At 36.6% G+C, this 27,006-nt stretch overlaps 1 protein-coding gene across 1 annotated transcript in view; it reads left to right on the forward strand.

Moving 5' to 3' along the window:
- Positions 1-792: 792 nt before the first annotated feature.
- Positions 793-27,006, forward strand: part of srpk3 (SRSF protein kinase 3) — a 28,773-nt gene continuing 2,559 nt past the window's right edge. Inside the window, exons 1-14 of the mRNA XM_079897179.1 lie at positions 793-888; positions 1,315-1,426; positions 2,559-2,950; positions 6,345-6,453; positions 6,654-6,741; positions 6,828-6,915; positions 7,566-7,672; positions 9,819-9,984; positions 14,368-14,393; positions 17,505-17,703; positions 22,550-22,774; positions 24,645-24,742; positions 24,824-24,931; positions 26,640-26,709. Of these exons, the coding sequence (XP_079753305.1) occupies positions 843-888; positions 1,315-1,426; positions 2,559-2,950; positions 6,345-6,453; positions 6,654-6,741; positions 6,828-6,915; positions 7,566-7,672; positions 9,819-9,984; positions 14,368-14,393; positions 17,505-17,703; positions 22,550-22,774; positions 24,645-24,742; positions 24,824-24,931; positions 26,640-26,709 (1,834 nt within the window). The 5' untranslated portion in view covers positions 793-842. The remainder of the gene's footprint in view (positions 889-1,314; positions 1,427-2,558; positions 2,951-6,344; positions 6,454-6,653; positions 6,742-6,827; positions 6,916-7,565; positions 7,673-9,818; positions 9,985-14,367; positions 14,394-17,504; positions 17,704-22,549; positions 22,775-24,644; positions 24,743-24,823; positions 24,932-26,639; positions 26,710-27,006) is intronic.

Raw genomic sequence — 27,006 nt, forward strand, 5'->3', positions numbered from 1 at the left:
TAATGTTAGTTAATAAAAATACAACTGTTCATTGTTAATTCATGTTATCTTAGATGTATATAATAAATAATATTAACAGATATTACCTTTGATTTTAAAAATGCATCAGTAAATGTTGAAATTAACATTAACTGAGATTAATAAATGCTGTATTGTTTATTCTTAATTCCAGTTAACAAATGGAACATTATTGTAAAGAGTTACCGAAAATTGTCGCACATAATTTGCATATCTTTTATTTTGTAGTCACATTTGAAAAAAGATAAGGCTTCAATAATGAGGTTTTGTTACAGGTCTAAAAATAAATAGCTAAATATAGTGGAAATAGGCTATTTTAAACATTAGGTTACTAAAATAATTCAAATGAAAAACCTGATGTTTTCCTTCAACCCTGCCATCCAAGTCTCAGCCTTGACACTTTTGGCCGAAAAAAGAGAGAGAGAGAGAGAGACAACTTTATGCTTCCTGAGGTCAGCCTGACATACAGTATTGGCAGCAATAACAAAAAAAAAATATATAGGATTTTTTGTTCAAATTCTGAAAAATGTTCATGAAAATTATGACATAATTTCTTGCTTTAAAAAAAAAAACCGAGAATTTACGTGTAATTTGTTTATTTTTTTCTCTCTCGCTAATTTGGAAAAAGATAAGTCTTTAATGTCTGGGGTGGAAAATTTGGATTCAGAAATGAAAGGAGCCAAATAGTAGAACTAAGTTAAAGTATCAAAATATTATTTGGTATTTATTCTATGTAGGCACAGTGGGTTTGTATGGACTGTGCATGAGCTGCTGTCAATACAGCGCTGTGCCCCAGTGCGCATGCGCAGAGCCAGCTGAAGCGAATGTGCGAATGTGAGGTGACAGCTGTCCCGATGATATCGATGAACGGTGAGAGTGTTTTCATTAAAAAACAGCCATACAGCCGTAATCATATTAATGTCTGTGGATGTATAATGTGTTTTGAGTATAAATTCAACAGTGTCTGCTTGTCGGAGGGTTAAAACGACGCGTGTTTTGATGACTAGAGACCGTGTTAGCGTTAAGGCTAAGCGCGAGCACGTTTAGAGGATCTAATATTTGGATTTTCACAGATTCTTCTTTTCGTATGAATTATTCGGTGGATTATGGATAAATGCATGGGATTAGTAAAGTCATATAGCCAGTTGACGATGTATTATCCTCGATCTGATCATGCATGTTGCTGGATTGCCCTCCATTTGTTACTCATACATAGTGAATTGGGGGGTGGGGGTGCCTATAACAGCGTGTCTAATATGTATTCTGTTATATGATATTCTCTCTGATGCATGGCAGTATTGAGCAGTGATAACAGCCTTCCCCAGAACAGCCACGGCAAAAAGCAGAAGAAGAAAAACAAGAAGCACCGCAAAGCAGCAGCAGTGGAGATCTCTAGTTTGGAGCTGGGGTGAGTGTGTGTCTAACTGGGCAGAATCCAGATCTGGGTTTCTGCTCTGTGAGATGCTGCTAAAAATATATAGGAGGGTGGCCATGGGAGTCACTTCTCCAGATAAGCATATTGACTCATGGCCCTCCCTTCCCAGTCCATGCACGTGGAACCTATTTTAACACATCCCTGAAAAAAAAAAAAAATCTGAACAATACACATCATGTATAAGAACCACAGATCATGTACAGATATCATTTGCACACATTTGTTAATTTAGTACTTCAGTAAAAACTAAAACGGTCAAATAAGTCAAATTACAAACTAGTTCACCCCAAATAGACTCACTCTCAAGCCATGCTAAGTGTAATATGACTTTCTTCTTTCAGCCAAACACAATCCTAGTCGGTAAAAAGGGTCCATGGCAGTGCTGCAATACAGATTTTCGGAAAAGTAGGCTGGAATAGCGAGAAGATATGTAGAACAGATGTGTATGTGCTTCTCCTACATAAATATCACGTGCTCTTAGTATCGTATTTACACCATCAGATTTCATTACTGTTTAAATGCCAGTAACACAGACAGAAAATGGCATGCTTTTAATGTTTTAATGAAATATCATTAATATCAAACAATGATGTTCTGTTGTTATACTATTCTATTGATATAATGTCATTGTGTATAATGTTCATGTCTGCCATTATAATGGCCACATTGCTCTTTAGATATCATCTTTGGAAAAAATTGGTTTGACCACTGTTGCTAACCCCTTTAGAAGTACTTGTTGGCTATTTAATAAAAGCTAGATAGACTGAGACACAGTGTGGCTTTATATTGAGATGGTGCATTGATCTGTTGAAGCACACAGATGGTCGAAGAATATGTGTTTCGAGTGAGATCATAAGCCCTAGATATGAAAGTCACCGCTAGAGATTGCTTATGAAAAGTAGTAGCTGGTGATGTATTATTTATGAAGTAGTCACCAGTGATGCTTGATTATAAATAGTAACATTCTGCGCCTTTAAACATGGCTGTGTTTGGCATTGACGACAAAGAAGTTACGTAATGTAGAAGAATGTACTTTCACACAGGATGCCAACCAACCGATGTTGTGTTTAAACACCTCTTCTTCTCTTTTTTTATTGCTCTTCAGACCCCAGATCCCCTCCTCCGATGAACTGTGCCACATCCTCACCATCCACAGATCCGCCACCCCTCCAGAGTCGCCCCCGACGCCTCCGTTAAACCTTTCCCAGAGCCCCCCAGACCTCCAGCCTCCAGACCCTCTCCCTCACTCCATTCCCATCACAGTGGTTTCCTCACCCAGCGCCCTCTCGTCTCCAGACACACCTTCCTCTCTCATTACACCTTCACTGGGCCTACCTTCAGTTCTCTCCACGACTCCTCCCACTCCACAGGACCCGTCCAATCAGCTGACCCCACCACAAGCTCTGAGCCCTCCCCCTCCAGACTTTTCCCCGCCCCCAGCAGAATTACTCGGCTCAGATGACGAGGAGCAGGAGAATCCGTCAGATTACTGTAAAGGTAGGATTATCATCAGAAATCAGTTTTTAATTGATATTTTCTGTATAACCAGTTTTAAAGATACTTATTGATCCTATATATAAAGTTGTTCAGCCTGAAGAGATGGGCGATATCACCAAAATCTAACAACATGATATAAGTCTCAGAAATATCTCATCACTCACACTGGGGAAAAAGAAAAAAATATTAAAATATTAATCCCTATGATAATGCCTGTTTTTAATAATCCAGTGAATTGAGTACTTTTCAAATGAAAAGCACTTTTTTTTATTTGGGACATTGACGCAAACCAAAAAATGATATTCCTAACAAAAAATACATGTGGTGTCAGTGCAAAAAAGTGTTATTTTAGTATTATTTATATACTATTATAGTTTTCATTAAAATTTTGATTTAGTTTTAATTTTAGTTTTGTTATGTGCTTTTGTCTTTTCTATTATTTTTTTTTTTTAGATTACTCTTTAGGTTTAATTTTATTTTTATTTGATTTATATCCAGTTAATAATTGATTTCAATTAGCTGCTAAGGCAACATTTCATATTTTCGTTTTTCATCTAATATTTATTTTTATTTTATTTCAGATTTATTACAATTAACTAGGGTTGGGTACCGTTCACATTTTAACCTGGAATTTGGTACCGGTACCCAACGGTACCTTTTTTCGGTACTTCACTCTCGGTGTAATAACAAAAACATTTATTTCAGTGAAAAAAATAAGTCCAAACCTCTCAATTTCAATATTTTTTTCATTTATTTAGAAATATAACACATTAGACAAAAATCTCACAATGTTAATGTTACTTTTTGTTTAACATAAATGGCACGGTACGGAATTTCAATGCAGCCAATGGCTCAAGTGTTAGGCTGTCTTCACACGCTATCGGAAATTTCCTACTTCCCACTTCTGAAGTCGTAATTATGAGCTCATCGCATTCAAAGTTTGACTTGAGAGGGTGTTCATGTAATGGTTTTGTTTATGAATTTGTTAACTAGGAAACTAGTGTTTACGATAATTGCGATAGCGTGTGAAGACCGCATTAACTCACGCTAGTAAAAATGCTACGTTAGCATCAACCAGCACAGTGAAAATGTTGTTTTCTCCAACAACAACTTATCAAATTAGCTAGGTTAATTAATTATCTGAAGATGTTGATGTCGACGCCTCACTGATGAACATACTCGGTTTTGATGAAAAAAAAAAAACTATACAAGTGCGGATTAGAACCCAGAACTTCTGGGCTACCAATAGACCATTAAAGTACACAAGCAAAATTTGCGGGTCTATGCATTTTTTCACGTGAAAATTCTCAGTGCTAACAATATATGTTAGTATATCTCATTATTAAACAACAAATTTAACCCAAAATGTAATATTGAAATTGATTTTATGCACATCGTAATGTTATTTTTCTCTGAAAATTGTTATTGTATACATATATTGTACATATATCTGATTCTATTAGCAACCCCACCCACCCCCACTCCTGTCCCACCCACTTTTTAAACCAAAGTTACGCCACTGGCGCCAACTGTCTAGTGATTGTTGTTGTTACACTTTACAACAGTAAATTCAAATATCCACTTTATCTTTAACATTTGGCACTTCTTTACGATAGAAATGCTAGTGTCAACTTAATTTCTTGAACAAGAACATGTGGACATCAAAACATACAAACTCAGAGCTAGGGTTTAAACTTTTAATTTGAAATCACAAAAGACAACAAATCACTCAGAAACATGCAGTGCATATATATATATATATATATATATATGTAATTGAATCGTAGCCTTTGTGATTTCATAATAACACTATGAAATGGTTTTAACAAATCGTGCATCGGCTGCTGCCTCAGAAAATGGTCTAATAATGCGGTCCATTTAGTCTGGCTATCACCAGAGCAAGCTCAGTCTTTTAAGATTGAACATTAGTCTGGGGAGTCTGCTCTGTATTTTCTACTGCACAAGAGGCGTGATCAACCGGCATAGTTCAAATGACTGTACGCAATTGGATAGTCCTTCAACCAATCAGACCAACGATCCGGGTGACGTACTTTGCAGCGAAAACTCCAGGCAGGAAACGTGTCAACAAACGTGTTGGTTTGTAGCATTGATCAGTGGTTTGCTGAAGCAGCAATGGCATCGAGCGATTTTTGCAGGTTGTGCAAAAAAAAAAACGTGAAAGTTAGTGGTATTTACACCCACTCGAGCGATTTGTTTGCTTTACTAAAGAAGTCATTGAGCATCGTCGAGAGGTTAAAAGGAATTGGATTGGATTAAACCCGCCAATAGCGCGCCAGGTGGATAAGCCAGTTTGTGATTGGTCCCCGCAGATTTGTAACGGTAGCAGGATATGAAGAATGTACAGGTTTCCAGCCTGAGCTGCAGGGCGAAATCAAATCGCCGGCAGACCGGGCCGGGTTTACCCAGTCTAGCGGTCCATTGATTCTCGTCCGTGGAATGCGCCACTTCTGATATTTTGCTGGTTAAATGAAATGAGTAAATTGCAATTGCAATCGAGGATTTTTTTTAAATCGAGAACTCAAATTTAATCGAGAAATTGTGGCAGCCCTAGTATCTTGTAACGAATGTCACTTCAGTACTACTTTCTGAGTATGAGACAGAATAAGCACTGTAAAAGATTTTGCCACTTCATGCTGATATCGCGAGAGCGCTTTCACCTCAACGAGAAATATCGTCATGTTACACCCTTACCCTAACACCCCTAAGTTTTAGTTATCAATAATATCCCTGGTGCAAAATAGCTTCACTTTATGAAACAAAAGTCTTATAACAGTAACAACTAATATGTGACCCTGGACCACAAAACCAGTCACATGGGTCAATTTTTTGCAATTGAGATGTATCCAACAACTGAATGCTGAATAAATAAGCTTTCCATTCATGTATGGTTTGTTAGGATATGACAATATTTGTCCGAGATACAACTATTTTCAAATCTGGAATCTGAGGGTGCAAAAACACAGAAACATTGAGAAAATCGCCTTTAAAGGTGTCCATTTATGTTCGTGGTGTTGCTGCATTCACTCACAAAAATAAATGTTTTATATATTTACGGTAGGAAATTTACAAAATATATTCTTTGGAACATGATCTTTACTTAATATCTTAATGATTTTTGGCATAAAAGAAAAATCGATCATTTTGACCCATACAATGTATTGTTGGCTATTGCCACAAATATACCTGTGCGACATGTGACTGGTTTTGTGATCCAGAGTCACATATTACAAAACAAATGTTTCCATCTCTGATTTCTGATTGAATGAATTACATTCAAAGCTGTTGTAAAATAGATGCTATACGCGTTATTATTACAGCAGTAATGAATGATAATGACTGGTTGAATGAATGCTATGTAACAATTTTTTTTCAGGAGGATATTATCCAGTGAAGATTGGAGACTTATTTAATGGCAGATATCACGTGGTCAGGAAACTGGGATGGGGTCATTTCTCCACTGTATGGTTGTGCTGGGATCTACAGTGAGTATTTTACATGCTGGGATCTACACGAATCCTAATCCCTGAGATTAAACTGCTGGAACTAGGTGCGCAATCTCTAAATATTGAGATGTAAGCCGATGTCAGATTATGGATAGGCAGCCAGATAGTCATGTATGGATAGCCAGCCGCACATGCTGTTTGACTGTGTGAATTCAACAATATGTGACATTTGTCTGTAGACGGAAACGGTTTGTGGCACTGAAAGTGGTTAAAAGTGCCCAGCACTACACTGAGACTGCACTCGATGAGATTAAACTACTGAAATGTGTAAGTCTGAGAACTGAATGCATTAACCATTTTAATTGAATTTAAAAACAAAGATGAATATATATTCTGACAGAGTTTTTCCTCAGGTGCGAGACAGCGACCCCACAGACACCAAACGAGAGAGGGTAGTACAGCTCATCGATGACTTCAAAATCTCTGGTGTCAATGGTGTTCGTATCCTTTACTGCCTGTCACGTGATCAACATGCTGATGCTCCTCCGTTAGTTGTAGAAGTCATTTCTGAAGCCTTCTCTGTCATTTAAAGTCAGCATGAAATCAATACTGACTCAATGTTTGTTTTTATGATCTTTTCTCATAATATAATAATCCACTCCCTCTTGACTTTCAAGCCTATACTATTTTATATTCTTTCAATTTAAATTTCTTCTTCTTTTAAGATTCTGTTTTAATGGGTTAATTAAATTTTAATCATCATAAAACATGTCTAATCAATTTAATTAATAAAACCTTAATAATTTAACCCTTTTAAAATGTAATCAAATGAAAATATAACAATTCCTACACAACAGAAAACAGATTTACATAGTTTTTCCCCCCATTATTTTGTTGTTATAAATATCAATAATAATAATAATAATATAGTCATAATTTTAAACCATAAAAGTTAAACCGAACATTTGTTTTGCTAGTTTCTGTGTTGTATTTGACGATAGCTTTTTATCAAAAAAGCTCACTTGAGTATCTGTAGCAGACAAAACTGTGCCACTCAATCACTCTGGGATGCATAGATTTATCTATTTAAATAGCAGGTTTCTTGTGGTTTAATAATCACAGACTCTTTCCTTGACTCCTTGTCCTCTCAGATGTGTGTATGGTACTAGAGGTGCTCGGTCACCAGCTGCTGAAATGGATCATCAAATCGAACTACATGGGTCTGCCTCTGATCTGTGTGAAGAGCATTCTTCGACAGGTGGGTCGGTTTTCCGTTCATAATAATGTCAAAAAGAAACAACAGTTTCTCAGGCTTGTTTTTACCAGCATACTGTATACACATTGCAGCTCCATCAAACCCCTGGGAAGGGTTCAGATTAGGGATGCTAACGATTAATTGATGGTTGATTAATTTTTCGATAATAATTTAACCGATATATCGATGGTCAATTAAGCGTTTTGAGGTGCATGCTTCTCATTGTCAAAACACTTGCAGCTGATAAATAAGGAAAAAAGAAGGGAGCACGCCATCTTTATGTATTCTAAATGTATTAATGCCTTCAAGCAATGCAATAGATTAGGTAGGCTAGCCATTTATGTCAAAACAATATTAACCAAGGGTCAAAAAAACCTCAAAGCAAGTGATTTTACAGAACATAAGAGCTACTACTTGTGTAAACGCCACAATAAAAGTACAAAAGTACTCTGTGGCACATGGTAAATCAAGACCTGTCAATCTGAGCAATCTCACCAATCCATGCGCGCTCCAGCTGTAAAACAGTGTCCGATTGGTTTCTACACATCTTCCCTACCCACTATACCCACCCACCACACCCGAGATCCAGTTTCCATTGGTTGAACTTTCAAATGACGTTGGAAAACACTGCGTCATGATTGTGACACGAATCTCGGAAGTCCTAAAGCTTTAAAGGCACAATATGTATCTTTTTTGCTTTAAAAATAGCAAAAATCACTATATCTATGTTATATATTTTTTTTAGTTGTGTACTTACATTATCCCGACTGTTTCCAACAACTTTCAAACCAGGAGAAATTTTAATTTAATTCGAAGACACGGCACGTTTCTTTATTTCCGTTTTGTCGCAGTCAATGGCGTCATATCCGCGTTGTCCCTGGTTTCCGCTCGTACTGCCATGGTAACCAGAGCTATGAACCAGAGCCCTCTGATAGTTACCAAGGCGACAGACGTGGACAGTGTAGTTCGCAATGTCTATTTGCACGCTGTTGTTGTTTCGTTCAAAAATTATGGACCATGGCAAGCAGACTTTGGATAAAAAATGAGAACTAAAACGAGAATCAATATCAGCGCGGTGTTTTCGAGATGCCGAGAGCTCCCATAGACAGTATATAAACGAGAGCTCCATGTCCGAGACTTCGACCGCTCCTACATGTACTTTATTAAACAGGTGAGCACATTTACATTAAACTAATCAATGTTATATAGTTCAACAATGATAAAATGTTAGAATATGATCTATGTTATTCTAATGTTGATCTAGCTTACTGCTAGCCTCATACAGACAAACTAACACATACATTTCTACACATTCAAATGCAGTTTAGTGTGCTAGTGTAATGTTAGACCAAGTGAAACAGCGCTGCGTTACCTCACAAGTTTAATTTGTCTAATAAACTGACCTGTGAGTTGTAATTCTGCACTTGCGTGTAGTTTGGTAGAATGAAATGTCCATATTCCTTTTATATCCGCGGGACTCGCGTCGCGTGTGGAGCTGATAGCTGTCTCTTAGCAATCCCGAACTGCTTCATATCACAGTCATGATAAAAGCATCGATGTATTCAGTCATCCATAAAAATTATTAGATCGGTCGGCTTGACGTTGACGACAAGATCCATAATTCTTAGCAAATGTTGCATCATCAAACTACGCCTTTGTTATTGTAAGAGGTTAGCGACCCCTAGCGGCGAAAAAAATTACATACTGTACGTTTAATCAAGCAGCGTGTCAACTTTGTTATCACTGGACTCATTCGAGACCACCAGCTCTAAATAAAGATATGCAATGAATCTAATATGTTTTACTAATGTTATACTGTTATACACATGCGTTGGCGGCTATTTTTCATACAAATACTTGGTATAGTTTTCATGTGAAGCAGTTATTTTTTCACGCTATCAAAATAGAGCACTTTTAATATGCCAGCTAATTTAAAAGCACATGTTAAGTGTAGGTCATATTCCCTATATTCACTGTAAAGCCAAGCTTATTAAGCTTACACCTATTTTGTGTTGGTTAAATGGTTGTTAAGTAAGATTTAATTGGGTAAGGTCAATAATTGATCGTTAATTTAAACAACTATTGATTATGGGAATTTATGTAAATTGACATCCCTAATTCAGACACGTCTTATTTGCCTCTCCTCCAGGTTCTCGAGGGCTTGGATTACTTACACACAAAATGCAAGATCATCCATACAGACATAAAGCCTGAGAACATCTTGCTGGACGTGAATGAGGTGTACGTGAGACGGTTGGCGGCAGAGGCCACGATATGGCAGAAGGCTGGAGCTCCGCCCCCCTCCGGCTCTTCTGGTACAGTTCTTTGTTTTCAAGTGTAACTCACATCAGGCTCACCTGAGACTCACCTTAGTATCACGTGAGATTTGTGTAACACTCCCTTCAGACTTATTTAATGCTTACATAATAAATGCATTTACTATATAACTGAGAATATATATAAAGAAACATTTTACATTATATTCTAGGGTTGTCATGGTACCAACATTTCAGTAGTCGGTACCAATACCAGTAATATTTTGCTGTTCTCGATACCAGTTTTCGGTATCAGAGCAAACTGTTGAGGTTGTAGATTTTGAGTGAAATAATTTTGTCCCTTTTGGTCTCGTTATCACTGTCAGTCATCACAGTTTCCGATTCAATCGCAGATTTAAATACGGTTGTCAATCCAGAAATGTTACAGTGTACTTAGAGGCATGAAAAACTAAAATTGTGTTCAAATTTTGAATGGGTATTAAACCCAAAAGCAAGAGAAGAGCCTCCCTTTTTAACCACTAAAGCTGTAATACAATGAAGCTCTTATTTACACGTTGTTTACACTTTGTTGCTTATAATAAAAGGTTATAATGAAAACCTTGTACCTCAGCAGTGTTAAGCAGATTCTGACTAACTTTCTGACTAGCACCTCTGATAGGTCATTGTGTTCACGTGCTTTACAGGGATTGGCTACTAAGGCTGCACGACATTGAAGAAAAATGCGATATGCGATAACTCATTATATAATGCGATATTCGATATGCGATACGATAATGTTTAAAGTGTGTAAAATAAACTTAAATTATCTTAAAAATATATTTAAAATGATATAACCTACATACGTGTTTCTTTTTGTGACAATAAAACATCCCTACAACTTCTGAAAGTGAACAGCAGTGTTTTACTGTAGGATAAGAAGTGTTATTTTAACATCAGTGTAAACCACAGGGTTTCAGGTAGGCTTACATTAGGATTATTTAACAACAGAAACTGAATAATCAAATGTAAAAATAAAACTCTGCTTAGTTTTCACTGAATGAATTAAATATATACTGATTCTTATAAAAACTACAAAAGTTATTCAGCCAAGAGCAGTGAGTGATTTTCTATTTGTCTTTTGTGTATGACCCCAGTAATTGCAAGCTGTTGCGATATGCATATCGCGATATATACATTTGCGATATTTCGATAATTTAGATATATTGTGCAGCCCTATTGGCTACAATGCTCAACCTTGTAAAAACACACTATAAACCTTTGGTGCTCAGAGAGCACTCAAACAAGCATGAAACGAGCGTTTGAAAGCAGCGTCTATCAGCAGGTACCAAATATATTCCGTTTTTTTTACTTTTTTTTTAGTACCGACTAGGGCTGAACGATATTTTAACATCGACATCGCAATGTGCGAATGAGCGATAGTCACATCGCCGGAACATGCGATGTGAAGGGTAGTAGCGCCCATGGTGTATTAAGAGAACGGTAGCACACAGTAAACACAAGTTTGTTGTATGGCTTTTTGCTGGGGTGACTTGCACGTTCCGCGTGCTTGCACAGTGATTGGTTCGCTGTGCCGCAGCTCACCGCTCACAGCCAACATTCACTGGCATCCTATAGCTAAAAATGGGCGACGAAGAGGATCCACCGCAAAAAAAAAAAAAAAAAGATTTTGTACCAAAAAGAAAGTCAAAATCAGCTATTTGGGACTATTTCGTCTACAAAAAGGAGGATGTTGACCAAAAAGAGGTACTTTGCTGGAGTGTTATAAAGTTGTGGATGGTTGTCTTTTTTAAAAAGTATTTTATTTTTCGTGTTCGCATTTATGAGGAAAAAACAATGTTACGTGACAGTTCTCCATTACGGAAATAAACGGAAATGACCGTTTCATTACGGAAATGACCGTTATGAAAGCGGCACTAAAAGACTGCTTTAAAATTTTCACAGAGACCTCAAACAGAAAGCACAAAGCCTTTCTTTAAAGCGAATTTCGTTTTGTATTAATTGTATATTAATTTGAATCGGTGTTTCATTATCCAATTTCCTGGATTTAATAAATAAAAAGTAGCCTAAATATAGCAGACATAATCACGACACGGAGGCGCCAGCGCCTGAATCCATGAACCGAAACTCAGCGTATAAGGTAGCTTACTCGCATCACACACCTAAAAAAAAATATATAAATATATCTATTATCTACAGAAATCTCTACTTTTAAACAGAACCATTCAAAAGAAAATAAAACTTTGTAATCCGTATGAAAAGTGCATTTCTCTCCCACGCGATCACTACTGCGAAGATGAAGATCGTCAACTTCATCTTTACAGAAAACACTTGTTTATTAATAAACAATTAAAATGTCTCATTGTAATATTTTACATATTCATAATCATTACTTTTGCTGGTTCTTTGTGACAGATTTTAAGTGCCGTTTACATAAACGCGTCACTGCATCAGCACCGAAAACATAGAGACACAGAGAGAGAATAAGATTTTTTGACAGAATTTTTTTTTTCGCATTCTGACAGAAATATGTTCTAATTTTGTAATAAAATATTAAGTGGCCTTTTTGTCACTTTTTATGAAGCTTGCTTAGTGAAATTATTAATATCATGGAATGGTAGGCTAATTATTGACTTTGCCTTGATTGATGGCACGCAATATCGCAATATATATCGTTGGGAAAAAAATATCACAATGTAATTTTTTTTCCAATATCGTGCAGCCCTAGTACCGACGGGTACCGGTAATACTGTTACGTTTGACAACCCTATAATATTCAAATAATGTGACGAACAGCGTACAATGCTGCAAACCAGGGATACTCAAAGTTCAACCTATGGGCCACTATAATCAAAATGTCTACACTGTAAACGCTCTTTTAGCTTTGCTTCACTACACTACTGACTTCCAGTATGACCACAGATCATTGTAATGCAGTGATCACGGTCTTCCTTCTTGTTGCTTGCAGTGCAGATGTGGTGTAAAACATGCATTCAAAACGCAGTTATTTTGTAGCCTAATCAGTTTTGAAATTCAATGAATTCTTCATTTTTAGTTTAGTGTGACCAGATTGAATTTTTCTTCATCTTATTGTATTTCTAAACTGCTGAATCCGATGAAATCTTTCAGAACTTTAAATGTGAATTTTACATGTGAAGTATTCACAAGTTAAGTAAACAGCTCCAAAGTTAATTTAGGAATTTTATTAAGTCAGCATAAAATTCACAATCAAATTTTTAATTCATGTTACTGATCATATTGTGAACAATTCATCCATGCATATGTTTGATATTTTTTATTTAAATTTTTCTAAATATTTTTAACTTTGTAATTTTTAATAAAAATGCCATAACTCGATCTTCTTGTGAAAATGACAGACTTCTCTTTGGTGACGTATGGCAGACTTCTTCAAACATTTAGTCTGCACAAAACCTGCCAATTTCTTACAATCAAATGCAAGCTTTTATTGAAATTTGCATACATTTTGGAGTACAATGGCCACAAACCTACACACCAAGTCCCCATTCTTTTTTCCTTTTCAATAATCCGTTTCACTATCATGTACAACACAATACACAGTGCTTCTTTTCATTTCATCACAACTTTAATGTATTCATGCATAAATAAGATTTACAGTTTTTAATTCTTTGACATTGGATATTGTGCTGGAAATGCCTTTCAAAGACCAGCATTTATTACTGTTTTGATTAAAAATACAAGGCTGGTGTAACACACAGCTCTGTGGTTTATACTTCTGTCTATACCAAATGGAAATTGCCAGGTTATTTATTCACTGACCCCTGGTGATCCAGCATTTTCTAAAAGTGTCCCTTGAGCGATATCTAATTTGAGTATCCCTGGCATAAACTATAACAACACAATGTGATGATCTCGACCTAATGATCATTTGTACTTCAATTTTTCAAAATTAAAACAAAACCCGACTTGTAGATAATGAAGTTTGTTTTTAGTTTCATTACTGATTTTATTTATTTGTTTTTGCAGCCCTATCCAATCCTTTTTGCACAGATTTGCCTTCCTGCGAATTTTAGCTCAAGCTCACAGTTCTTTCCTTCTCAACAATTGAGTCCAGGTCTTAGATTAGGGGTTATTTTCCAAATAATTTTTACAAAGTAAAGTTACAAAGGTAAAAAAGCAAGTAAGAAAGTCACTTGGTTGTGTTTTTTAACTTTGAATCGACTTAGAAATGTGCCAATGAAATTGATCTGCATGCTGGTCGTCATTTCTCCTCTCCTTCTGTGGTGAATATGCCAATCATTTCTCATTTATTCTCTGTCGTCTGTTTGGTTTCTAACTGGTGTCCTATCTTTTCTTTCTCTGTTTTCTTTTTATTTCAAATTATTATAATTATTATCATTGTGGTTTTCTGTCCCTTCCCTCTTTGCTCTTCTGTTCTGACGGCAGTTAGCACGGCCCCAAGGGAAAAACAGGTACGTTCAGAGTTGTGCCTGCTGAAATACAGAGAGGATGTAGTTTGTCCTGGTGAAAAAGACACATGACTGTTATAATCTGCCTGCTGTAACCCTAACCCACCCCTGCCTCTGTAGATACACGGGCATGAACCACTGGGAGAGAGGCACATCTCCATGTCCAGGGTCAGATCCACTGATCTGGGCAAAGAGAATGCAAGCTACGCACAAAATATGCTTTCATTTTGGACTTAAGCACGTTTTATAAACATGTAAACACATAGAGTCTATGTTTAAATGCTCAGTGCATGAAGAAAACATTTCTTTTTGTGTTCACCCAGTCAGTGGATTTGGTCTTGATGCTCTGTGTCGCCCCACAGATGTGTTTGATTTCGCACCGTTAACTCCTCACTAACATTATTAGACCTTTCAGAGGTGTTTGCATGCTGGATCATTAAACCAGCTAGCTGTGTTCCTTCATCTGATCACTCTGCATTTCGGTTCATTTTCTTCTTTTATTCTTTAGAAGAAAAGTTAAAAGTGACTATTTTAAAAGTGAGAAAAGAGCAGTGCGGTAAGCTGTTCTCAGGAAGGAGCATTATCTTTTCTCACGTCATGACAGTCAGACAGAGATCCGGTGCGTTCCCGCTCCCTGTATCCTGCTTTTCTTATTTCAGCCACCACCTCTGCATGGCTGAGAGTGATTTCACGAATTACTGTCACATTTTCCTCTCTTCTGAATATAAATGAGATGAATGGCAAAAAGCAAGACTCTCTCTGCCACTGAGATGAGGAAAGAAATATTGAAAAGAAAAAAAGATATCTCAAAATTATCCGCTTGGAAGGGTGTGATATCAGGGCTGCCAACTTTTGAGTTCAGCTAGGAGTGAGAATTGGTGTTGACACAAATTTCATGATTCGATTCATGAGCTTGTGATTCAATTAGCGATTCATTTGGGTATATACATGGATATATAGTACATGTTAATTTTTCTCAAGGAAAAAAAATCTTTCTCAACTAATGTTGTAAACTACACAGGGAACCCTGTCAGCTGGTACATTATTATTAAAGGTTCATTAACAATTGATTTGTATACAGTTGCATTTAAGAATGTTTTTATATTAATAAAGTTAAAATAATAACTTTTAATGGTATTCAAGTACAATTATAATTAATATATATAATATTATTAATATGAATTTTCTTACTGACTTTAGTTTAATGTTATGTGACATTATTTACAAGCTTTTTCCGCTGTTGAAACACTGATTGCGATTACGCGCTCCCGTTTGGCTTAAACTGAGGCTACAGCGATATGTCACACTATTTTAAGAGTGCCAAAACCGTATTTATTGTTTGAATTTCGTAATAAAATGTAGAAAATTTGAAAGCTGAGTCTTTGTTATCAAAAGTAACCTGCTCTGTCTTGTCTGCACGTTGTCCGTGTCGTCTTTGCGCCACAATGTTTTTTCGCTGCGTGAGAATATGCATGTGTGAGAGCGTGAGAACAGTGTCTAGTCAGGCTCGCGCTGAATGTCAGAGTCGAGAGTTGGCAGCCCTGGTTATATTCGTGGAAGAGATTGACCTGGATATTGAGTTTTATGTTGTATGTTAGTGCCCAGTATGCCAAATTGGCTTTTAATTATTTTATTTCTAGTTTTATTATAAATGTAATAATAATATTAATAATATATCAATGATAGGATGAAATGTAATGTAAAATAAAATAAAAAATAAAAAAATAAATTATTATTATGCATTTTTAGCTTTGTTTTGGTCTGTTTGAAATGTTAGGCTACAGATTTTGTACTTGGATGAATGTTTCTTTAAAAAGTTTAAAAAGAGTAATTATCCAAAAAAAAAATTCTTTATTATGAATTTATTCATAATGATATGATAGAATTATGAGAAACAAGAAAAGGAAATAATAATTATTTTTATGCATTTATTATTCATTCATTATTATTATGCTTTTTATTTCTGATTGTTAGACTGCAGATTTCTTACTTGAATGAATTAAGTTTAAAAAGAGTAATTATCCATCTAGGATTTTTTTCTGGATGTCGTCTCAACTTAATGTTTTAGGTTTGCTAAACTGCTTTATATTTTTTTTATTATGGCATATTTTGATTTACTTAGTCCTTGTGATTCCATCTGTGCATCACCTTCTTTTAAATGTTTTCACCTGTAAATGTTTTGAGATGTTGTAACAATGGCTAATTAATATCATAATTGATTTAAAAGGTTTATAACTTAAGAACGATTGTATTCAGACAGACATATCCACATCAGACATACTGCACCTCACTGACCCCTTTAGATTACATTGACCCAATTCATTTGATATACAGTAACCAGAGTGTAAGGTCTGAAATACAGTTGAGTACATCTGATAAATATATATATCTGCACCAACAGCAGGAAGTGTGATTTATAAGTAGCAGCAGTAGTTTTACAGACAGCGCCAGACACGGAGGTTCATCAGGTCAGTTCAGTTAGACCGGGCTCAGTAGAGCAGACGTGTCACGGCTCAACCAGACAACAGACATGGCAACAGTTCTGCCATCCCAAAATAGTCCCAGAGCTGGAAATGGCGCAGTCGTGTCAGATATCCCCCGTTGCGGAATTCACTTTATGCTGCGTCAGCGTAAGCTTAGAGTGCATGCGAAATTGCTTGAACCTTGGACATCATGTTGTGAAAATTACGAATAATGCAGAAGGTTTGGCTTCTGTAAGTAAAATAACCCTTCTGCATTCCATTGCTGGCACCTGTGCCTAATGTTGGCGACCCATGAAGCGACTTATTCAAGGACAATCCCCTTGGAGTAACTTGAGTTTAAGTATTTAGGTCAAGGACACTTTTTTTTGTTGTCGATTTTGAACCAGCAACCTTCTGGTTGTCACATCCTGATCGTATGAGAACATATTAACCAAAATAAGTGTGTGAGGTTAGTTTGTTCTTGCAAACATAACAATCATAATTGCACAGGTTGATCAGCTAACATCAGATATCATGCTTGTTTTAGAAGGTATTTTTTTATTTAGTTTCATGGTTTTTTATTATTATTATTATTCAGCACTTTAAAACAGTTTTTTTTTTTTTTTGCCTATGTGTGTTTGTCTGTGTCTAGATGGGTAAATTATCAAAGAATAAGAAGAAGAAGTTGAAGAGGAAAGCCAAACGGCAGCAGCGTCTGTTGGACGAGAGGCTTTTGGACCTGCAGAGGATGGAGGAGCTGGATGGGGTTTTGCCACAGGAGGCTTCTGGAAACACACGAGCGCTCTGGAGGCTCAGTGAGGACGGAGAGGACGATGACAGACACGCACAAAGTGAGATACATTTATGTGTGTATTTAGCATGAACAAATGGAGAATTTAACTTTAGTGATGTTTGCTCTGCGAATTAATTATCCTTTTGAACCATTATGTTTTAATGATTCTTTTGAACATCTTCAATCATGTGAATCAACAATTTTTGCATGAGGGCAGCTTTTGAGCTGTGGGACTAAAAATAGTCATTTTTAATATATTATTATAAAATGAGTCGTAAAATACTTTGTGGGGACGTTCTGTGAACGATTGAAAGATTATGCACAATATGGAGAAAAAGTTTGTGCGGTAAACATTTACAAGATTAATGTGTAAAATTAATAAAATTTATTTTCGACTATATTTCAAGCCAGAAAATAATGACACATCCATTATGCACGTCTCCTGTTGTTCCTGCGTAAAAAGAAAACAAAAAAATCACTCCAATGTCTCAAAGCTAACAACAAATCTTTTACTCGAGTGACAAAACGTGTTTGCGTTTCTGTAAACCGTGTTATCCAGCATTAATGGCCATCAAATGGAAATCTAATTAATGCACTGACTTAATGAACCATTTGCCAATGCAAGATGACATCTACATCAAGATGATTTTTTAAGAGAATCAAGCTTTGACGCAGATTCTCCTTTTTTACATAAATCACATGCATATATAATCTGTCCTCAGATTGTTCATTTATCTCCAGTAAAATATCAATTGGAAAAATAGGACTTCTGGAAAAAAAAGTAGGTTAAATCAAAATTTACATGTTGCTTGTTCAGAAACTATTTAGTTTGGAAGTTTTTGTTAATTTTAGTAATTTGTTGTAAAATATTAATTAGAGACATTTTTTGTTAGTACAATCTCTATATCTCAATAAAATATTTTTTCAAATCCTTATCCAGTAGTCACCAATTACTGGAAAATTCATGGAATTTTTCATTGATTCAGATTTTCTAAACTTGATGTTTGGGATGAGGGTAAAATATAACCATGCTTGCAGACATTTTGCACTTTACAGCTCATTGTTTTTGTTCTTAAGGTTACTGAAGAGGTGAATGATCTTCAGGTTTTACAGATTTGCGCTACATGGATACATACAGCATCTCAAAAAAAAAAAGTTTTATTCTGTTGCATCTGATTGTTTTTGAACACAAGAACATGTCCTGCATAAAACTATAATTAAAACATGGACCCTTTTTAAATTAAAGCATCTTCTAGATTAAAGCATGATGAAGTGACTTTCTAGCAGCTCCCTGATTAAACTGCTTAGAGGTGGAAGATATGACCTCTCGTGCCAGTGAAGGTCAGACTGAGCATTGTTAAATGGGATGGTCTAGCCTGTGGAGGATTGGTCCCAGCATTTTCCCTCTCTCAAAAATAATTTAATTGTCACTGGAGCACAAAGATCCTTGGGAGAGGCTGGAAAAGAAGGACTCATTTGTTGGCCGCATTCAAAGGATCCTTCGAATTGGGACAGTCTTTGTCGCACCGCTGTGAAGCATTCAGCCTTCGAAGGATGCCGCCTCTGAATTGGGATGCAGCTAAACTCTGAAGCTTGAAAAAAATCTGAGTCTGTGCCAATTGTAAGCCCGTCTAAATCGTTCCAGTGGCGGCATCCGATAGAACGGGTGAAGGTCTCTGTGCGTTACTGTCTTTCCGCATGGCAAAGTAATTTAACTCCATTTAAGCTTTTATCTTAACTCAATTTTATAAAGACCTTCGAATTTAGGTTAGAATGCCAATTGGTTAATGATCATTTATATAATAGTTTAGCAGCACATTTGATTATTCTTTTTAACTCTTTACTTATATTTTACCCGTTCATATTAGGAAGCTATATGTCACTTTGAGGTCCTCACGCCTTTAATGCGGGTCTCACGATCACAAGCTCGTCAGCTTTGGTCACTAAACAGAGGTAATTGGCTAATACCTGAGATGGTCGCATTCACGCTTACACAATCAAAGATACTTTGGTATAGCTCCCGTGGTTTTGCTTACACTTGAATTTAAAGTAACGTTTACTTAAGTGGAGGTATGTACACTACTACAGATATAAGCAGACCAACATTACTTCTCTTATAATAGCTTTGGATTGGCCATGCGTACACTTATCTAAAGTAACATTAAATTAAAATAGAGGTAAGACACACCAAGATTTAGGTTGGTCAAGCAGCATTTTTGCTGTTTTAAACGGAAATTCACTTCTTGTCTTTGCAAACCAAGTACATTTGAATTAGTGCCAAATATTAATCGTCACTAATCTGACACAGACTTGCGGTAACATACGAATCCGTTTAATCTACTTGGAAAAACAGTCAGTCAGAATAAAATCAAATGTTTACAATGTATTATGTCAGGTAAATGTATCATGCCAATTTCATGATCTTTTCAAAGATAATAAATACAAAACATCAAATGCTCTGGAATAAAGAGAAAAGATGCGAACAAAATACATGATGCTGAGTGTCTTGCCCACACTCTGCATCACGGGCTAATTTGAGCTACAAACCACCCTGAGCTTCTTGTTGCATTTCTTTATATAGACAGAAACTTCTTTCACATTGAAACATTGGCTAACAATGGGAATTTGCATTCAGAGTTTACACTTTTTGGGAGCAGGAGGCCATTTGGCTGGAAGACACACCCTCCTCTGTGTGCAATTTATCTCTAAACTCTTAAGAACTTTATTACCTTTTGGTTTACTTGATGAATGAAACAGTTGTACCAGTCGCACTGAGACATTTCAAATGATACCAAACATGTATAATACTGTATGATGATTATTCACATTAAACTGTATAGATTTTTGGGTGTATATCTGGTGATCTCAGCGTGAGTGAGAGACAGCATGGGGGAGGTGATTGAATCGCGGATGCTAATTTCTCAAGAGAGAGTCATATGTTAATTTCGAGAAAGGTCCTTTGTCTTCTCGGGGAGTGGTCGTTCCTCAACCAGACTGCTCGGCATTTTCTAATTTCTCAATTCTTAAACAATCATACAACACTGCGATTTTTAGTGAAATCTGTCCAGTTCGACTGCCCAAAATCTGCAGATTGGCTCGGACTTTCGCATCTAGCATCAACTGTAAATTGGGACAAAAATCTGGTAAAAGTGGGGTAGTGTATTCCAGCCTTTAGTTACATTTGAACACTCAGGCATGTGGCTATATCTGCTACACAAAATAACAAATACAAAATAGCTAGATCTAAATCCACAGGATCGTTTATATCATCGTTGTATTATCGCCCAACCCTAAAACTGCTCTGTTAAAGCAATTATAGACATGACAGCATGGCTTCCTGTAAAGCTGCTTTGAAAAAATGGTCACACTTTAGATTAGGGTCCAATTCTCACTATTAACTAACTATTGTATTAACTACGACTTTTTCCTCAATAAACTACTAATCACTGCTTATTAATAGTTAGTAAGCTAGTTAAGTTTAGATTTTGAGTAGAAAATGGTCATGCAGAATAAGGCATTAATATGTTCTTTATAAGTACTAATAAACAGTAGGGCTGGTCCGAATACCATTTTTTTGAGCTTTGAAGCTTCGGTAGTAATGAACATCGAATATTCGAAGCTTCGGAGAGAGGGCGCTGAACATATTCTTCTCTCTAATAAAGGCAGGAATCTCTATGTGTCTGTCTGTCCGTTTGCATTATTATTATTTCGAGAACCGTTCATCCAATCGACTTCACATGGGAGTGCAGTGTCGCATTTAGTGCAATATAGATGGACACGCGAGACGCGACACATTCAGAATTGAAACTTTTAGTAAACTACAGAACAGCGCGAGCGGGAACTTCGGGAAGCGGCGCACCTCACGCGGGCAGGGCTTATATTCTCCAAAAACGGACACTGCACTAGTGATATAAAACGCACACGCACAGGTCTGTTAAATTAAGCAATACTTTTAAGGTAGTCTAATATTTTTCTGACTAACAAATTACTGACACAGTAAAGGGTAGATTTAAATAAAATAAAAAACGAAATTTAAATAAAGAAAAACGAAATTTAAATAAAGAAAAAACGAAATTTAAATAAAGAAAAAATGAAATTTAAATAAAGAAAAACGAAATTTAAATAAAGAAAAAACGAAATTTAAATAAAGAAACGAAATTTAAATAAAGAAAAAACGAAATTTAAATAAAGAAAAATGAAATTTAAATAAAGAAAAACGGAATTTAAATAAACAAAAACAAAATTAAGTTAAATTAAAAACGAGATTAATTTAGATTGATAATAACAGGTAAAAAGGCTAATACATTTTGTTTCTATTATTCTATTTTCCACAATGTCAAAGCAAACCCAAAACACAAGCTCAGGCATGCACTTCTGTCCATACAAACTCCGCTGTTCTGCGCTCTAGCCAGAGAACACTCCCGTTGCTGGAACACTTCGTCAGTTCTATTTCTAGCATGCACGCGCTTTCCCCGAGGCTCGAGCCGCGCCTGAGACACGTGTCTCACGCAGGCAGTGTGCAAACTCCAACCTGTTAACATGGGAGCCGAAATAAAAACGGACACGCCACGCAGCCAGTGTGTCGCCGGCCTTATTCAAGCGCGAATGAGAACCGTTTCGCGGGATATGCCAGGTGTGCAAAAAACAAACAAAAAACGAATATTCGAATGTCAAATTTTCAAATCGAATACCAACCCACCGAACGATTATTCGAATATTCGGGTCCAGCCCTAATAAACAGCAAATATCCTAGTAATATGCACGCTAATAAGCAACTAGTTAAGAGAATTGTGAGAATTGGACCCTAAATTAACGTGTCACAGAAAAAAATGTGTATTGTAAAAGTCGCTATACAAATATATTTGACTTGACTTGACACCTTTTCCTCTTGATGTGTCTCACAGTGAACGGTAACGGCCACTCCTTCGTACGAGCTCTGACTAAACACAGTCCTGAATCGGGCTCGTCGTGGCTGGAGGAGGGTTGTAACGGCTTCGGACCCCTGCGCTTCTCCAGCCCTGGATCGGGCCTGTCCGGGATGTCCAGCTCCATCCTGTCCGCTACCTCTGAGTCGGCTCTGTCCACACTGTCCGGATACTCCACTGAGCGCTCTCTGCTCTCTCCCAACTGTACGTACTCTGCTTTGAGCTCATGGAAAAATACCAATAAAGCGCAACAGTTCATTTTCTCTATAGGAAAATTGATTTTAAACAATAACGTATAAGCCTTTAAAGATAGCTCTACTGTCTACTGCTGTTTGCTTCTGTTAAAGCTGTAAGAAAAAGTTATGAGGATGGTGAAGATCTCGATGAAGAAGTTTATTGCAGCGTAGCGGGGGTGGTGGTGGCGCAATGGATAAGACACATGCCTTTGGTGTGAGAGACCCGGGTTCGAATCCACTGTGAGACACCAATGTGTCCCTGAGCAAGACACTTAACCCCTAGTTGCTCCAGAGGCGTGCGACCTCTGACATATATAGCAATTGTAAGTCGCTTTGGATAAAAGCGTCAGCTAAATGAATAAATGTAAATGAATAAATGTAGCAGTGACAAAGTACATTAAGCACCTTGGGTTTGATTCCAGACATCCTAAACTCAAACCTTTTATACAGATAAAATGTACAACCTACAATGTAAATAAAGTTACTCTTGTCTTGTTGTAACAGCTGTGGTCTGTATGTTAATGAAGTTGAGACACCCCATTGTCCCTCTCCTGCTCCCATTCTACAATTGATGACCAGTTGCTCAACATGTGATCACCATATGTGGTGCAGAAATATGATAATTAAGCCATTTTGGTAAATTAGCTTATCATTGGAGAGTGGAATCTGGGTTAAGGCAGTCTGTCATTTCTTACAAAGTCATCAGATCACATTATTTCAGCTTATTTTTAAAAATAATTGTTTAACAGTGGAATTTGTGATGGAAAAACTACATTACCCATAATGCTGTACAGAAAATTCCACAAATCAGAGTTACGACAAGCAAGTGTGCCAAAAGTGCTCGTAAGCTCCACCCACTCCCATGAAGCATTGCAAATGATGAAATCGAGTCGGTCTCGCTATGCTGTCAAAATACTTAAGTATCTGCGGACCTATGTAAAACCTACTGAATGAATCCGCGTTTTGATTGAATCAATCGGGTGAATCAACGATTCAATGGCCCATTCATACACAGAGGCATTTACCTAATTCCTGATGAATCAGCTGTTGTCTAGATTTCTTTTTTTAAATCAAATACTTCTATACATATTTTTCACATAGGAATTTCTCATTCTTAATTTGAGTTATAAGCCATGAAACACACCCACCAGATATGAGGTGAAAATCACAACAATTATGAACTTGGATTTGAAGCAAAAATCTGACAAAAGGTACAAGACTGTGTACTTGGCTTTAATGAGGGATAGAATTACAATCCCATTAAGCATTGCAAATATATAAAACATTTGATTTAAAGAGGTTTATTATGTACATAGAAACTATGTTTTTATGGTCATTTCAAAATATGCATATTATGCACACAAATATTTAAGTCGTTTGAGAGCGTAGGGACACTGACTACATCATTCGCAGTGCTTCTTGGGAGTGGACGGGCGCTAAAGTGTTCTTTTGCTGCTGTTTGCTTTTGTACATTCTCTGATTGATGGAGATTTCTTTGCAAAATTTTGGGTAGTGTAATTTTTCATCAGGATTCCTACTGTTGAACATGATACATGAAAAATGAAGTTGAATTAATGCGACTGATGGTTTAACCAAAAGCATATAGTATTGATTTAACAACCTTGTAGCTCACAGTAGGTCTGTCTTTAAAGGCTTAAGTTATCGTATCAACTCCCCTATGAAGAAAGCAAATGGGATTTTTACTTCTGGAACCCGACCGTTGCCCTCTAAAGGCCTTTGATCTTTAATTAAACATCAGATATCTTCTGTTTGGCTGTAATTATGTTGCTGGAGTTTTCACATCAGTGATAAAATGATCTGGTTTCTTTTTCCACCAGCATACTCCGCTGCTGATTTCTTAGTGAATCCTCTGGATCCTCAGAACGCAGATAAAATACACATCAAGATTGCAGACCTAGGCAATGCATGCTGGGTGGTGAGTACTGTTGATTCCATTCAAACAGTGGATCACATCAGGTGCTGGTGATGTTTACTGATGTCCTCTCCTCCATATCAGCACAAGCACTTTACCGAGGACATCCAGACGCGTCAGTACCGAGCTCTGGAGGTGCTGATCGGAGCCGAATACGGACCCCCTGCTGACATATGGAGCACTGCGTGTATGGTACGAACTCATTCAGTGCTATCAGGGTTATTACTGTTCACCGAAACTAAAACCATCAAATAAACATTTTCATTACTTGAATTAAACATTAACTGAAGCTGTCCTCCATCAAATTAACAAAAGAAATGTCTCATAAAGATCATCCCCTTCACAATCTTTTCCCACCAATGTCCTCACCAAAGTCACCTTTATTTATATAGCGCTTTATAAAATACTGATTATTTCAAAGCAGCTTTACAGTGATAAACAGGAAAATAATGGTTCAATGATGCAAACTGAATTCAATTCTGCTGTAAAGCAGCTCTAAAAAGACAATAAGAAGCAGTCATTATTCAGATGATGATACTTTTTGGTTCAATAACTGTGCAAAGTACTTAAATTATGAAATGAGTTCGATTCAGTTATAAAGTAGCTCTGCAGTGATGTTATTATCCAGCTAAATAAGTTGAGTTCTCATCTAATAGTTAAATCAGTAAGGACAAAATGATATGTCGGTTCTTTTGTTATTAGCTATGTTATAAGGATGTTTTGTATTACACTGATGCTAATCAGCATTGATCCAACATCCACTTCTCCACAGTCACACAGAAAACAGTCTGAGAAGTGATGAGTCAGGATAGTTGACTAGTTGTTTTATATTTTAACAGTGGTATTTTTTTGAAAGGGAGTGATTTGAGACCCCTCTGCTGTGAGGCTGAAGTCGCTTCCCTTTCAAAACACCAGTCTAATTATACAGGGCTTCCTTAAGACCTGGGGGAACGTCAGAGAGGGCCTAAACTATTGTAAAAAATTATATTTCAAAACTTAAAAAGAAAACTTTTAAAATAAAAAGTCATCCGTTCTAACGTTATTTTAAGAATTCATAAATTGACAAATTAACATCTGATAATGATTGGAAATTATGATTGGATAATTGAGGAAATAAACCCTGTAAATTTCGCTATTCAGTTTGTTTTGGATTGTGAAGGATGAAAGACACCCGTTTTCTCCCTATTATAATTTTTCCGCCTAACGCTTTCAGCTCTGTGATTGGTGGTCCAGCTGTGAAATTACAGAGGGCCAATGAGAGACTAATTTCAAATGACAGGAAAATTGAACAATCAAATCGCCCCTCTAAATGGGTGGGGCTTGTTATCACTAAGTTAGTGATAACAAGCCCCACCCATTTTAGAGGGGCGATTTGATTGTTCAATTTTCCTGTCATTTGAAATTAGTCTCTCATTGACGCGTTCCACCCGCTGTAAAGCTGTAGTTAATCGGCAAAGGCAGACCTACACCAGAGCTTCATTTTGTGCTGAAAGCTAAAGTTTTTGAATGCATTTCAACCCCAGCAATTATAATCGATACCCCTGTATGACAGCATCAAAGAAGCTAAAGCTTTACTGCTGGAATTGTTTGCTGTATGGGTCATTATTCAAAATCAAATAGGTCACATGCTAACTGATTTCATCCTGCCCGCCGCTGACATTGTTTGATATAGCCTATGTTAAGCTTTGTTTGAGAAAACAGTCATTTCACAGAATCACTGGTCAATCTGTAAATTTGAGTTAGGCTAAGTTTGCTTTTTCCCCGACGAGGGAAGTGGTGAGATGGCCAAGGTTCAAGAGTCACGGTTTGCTACTACTTAAGACCAATGAGTCAACTAGTCATTCAGACAACCGGCTGCCCGACGAATGAACATGAGCAGTGACATCATGTGTCTCCACAGGCGTTTGAGTTGGCGACTGGAGACTACCTGTTTGAGCCTCACTCAGGAGAGGACTACACTCGAGATGAAGGTCAGTTGTCTTGGTCTTCCTCCTAGTTTCAGATTTAACAAGTGTTGTTGGCATGATAAAATGTATTATATTACTCATCAATAACTGTAGGTCAGTAGTTTTGACCAGTATTTGATTCACGATGCTTCATGGGATGAGTAATTAATTGCCTCTTAAAATAATTAAATTATGCCTAGATTTTTTTTTTCTCATTTCCAATACTTTTTTACTTTTTTAATGATGCTGAAAAATTCAGCTTTGTATCACAAAATTGTATTTATTCCTAAAATATATTCAAATAGAAAAGTTATTTTACAT

This window comes from Squalius cephalus (genome assembly GCF_949319135.1).
Source record: "Squalius cephalus genome assembly, chromosome: 16".
Classification (NCBI taxonomy): Eukaryota; Metazoa; Chordata; class Actinopteri; order Cypriniformes; family Leuciscidae; genus Squalius; species Squalius cephalus.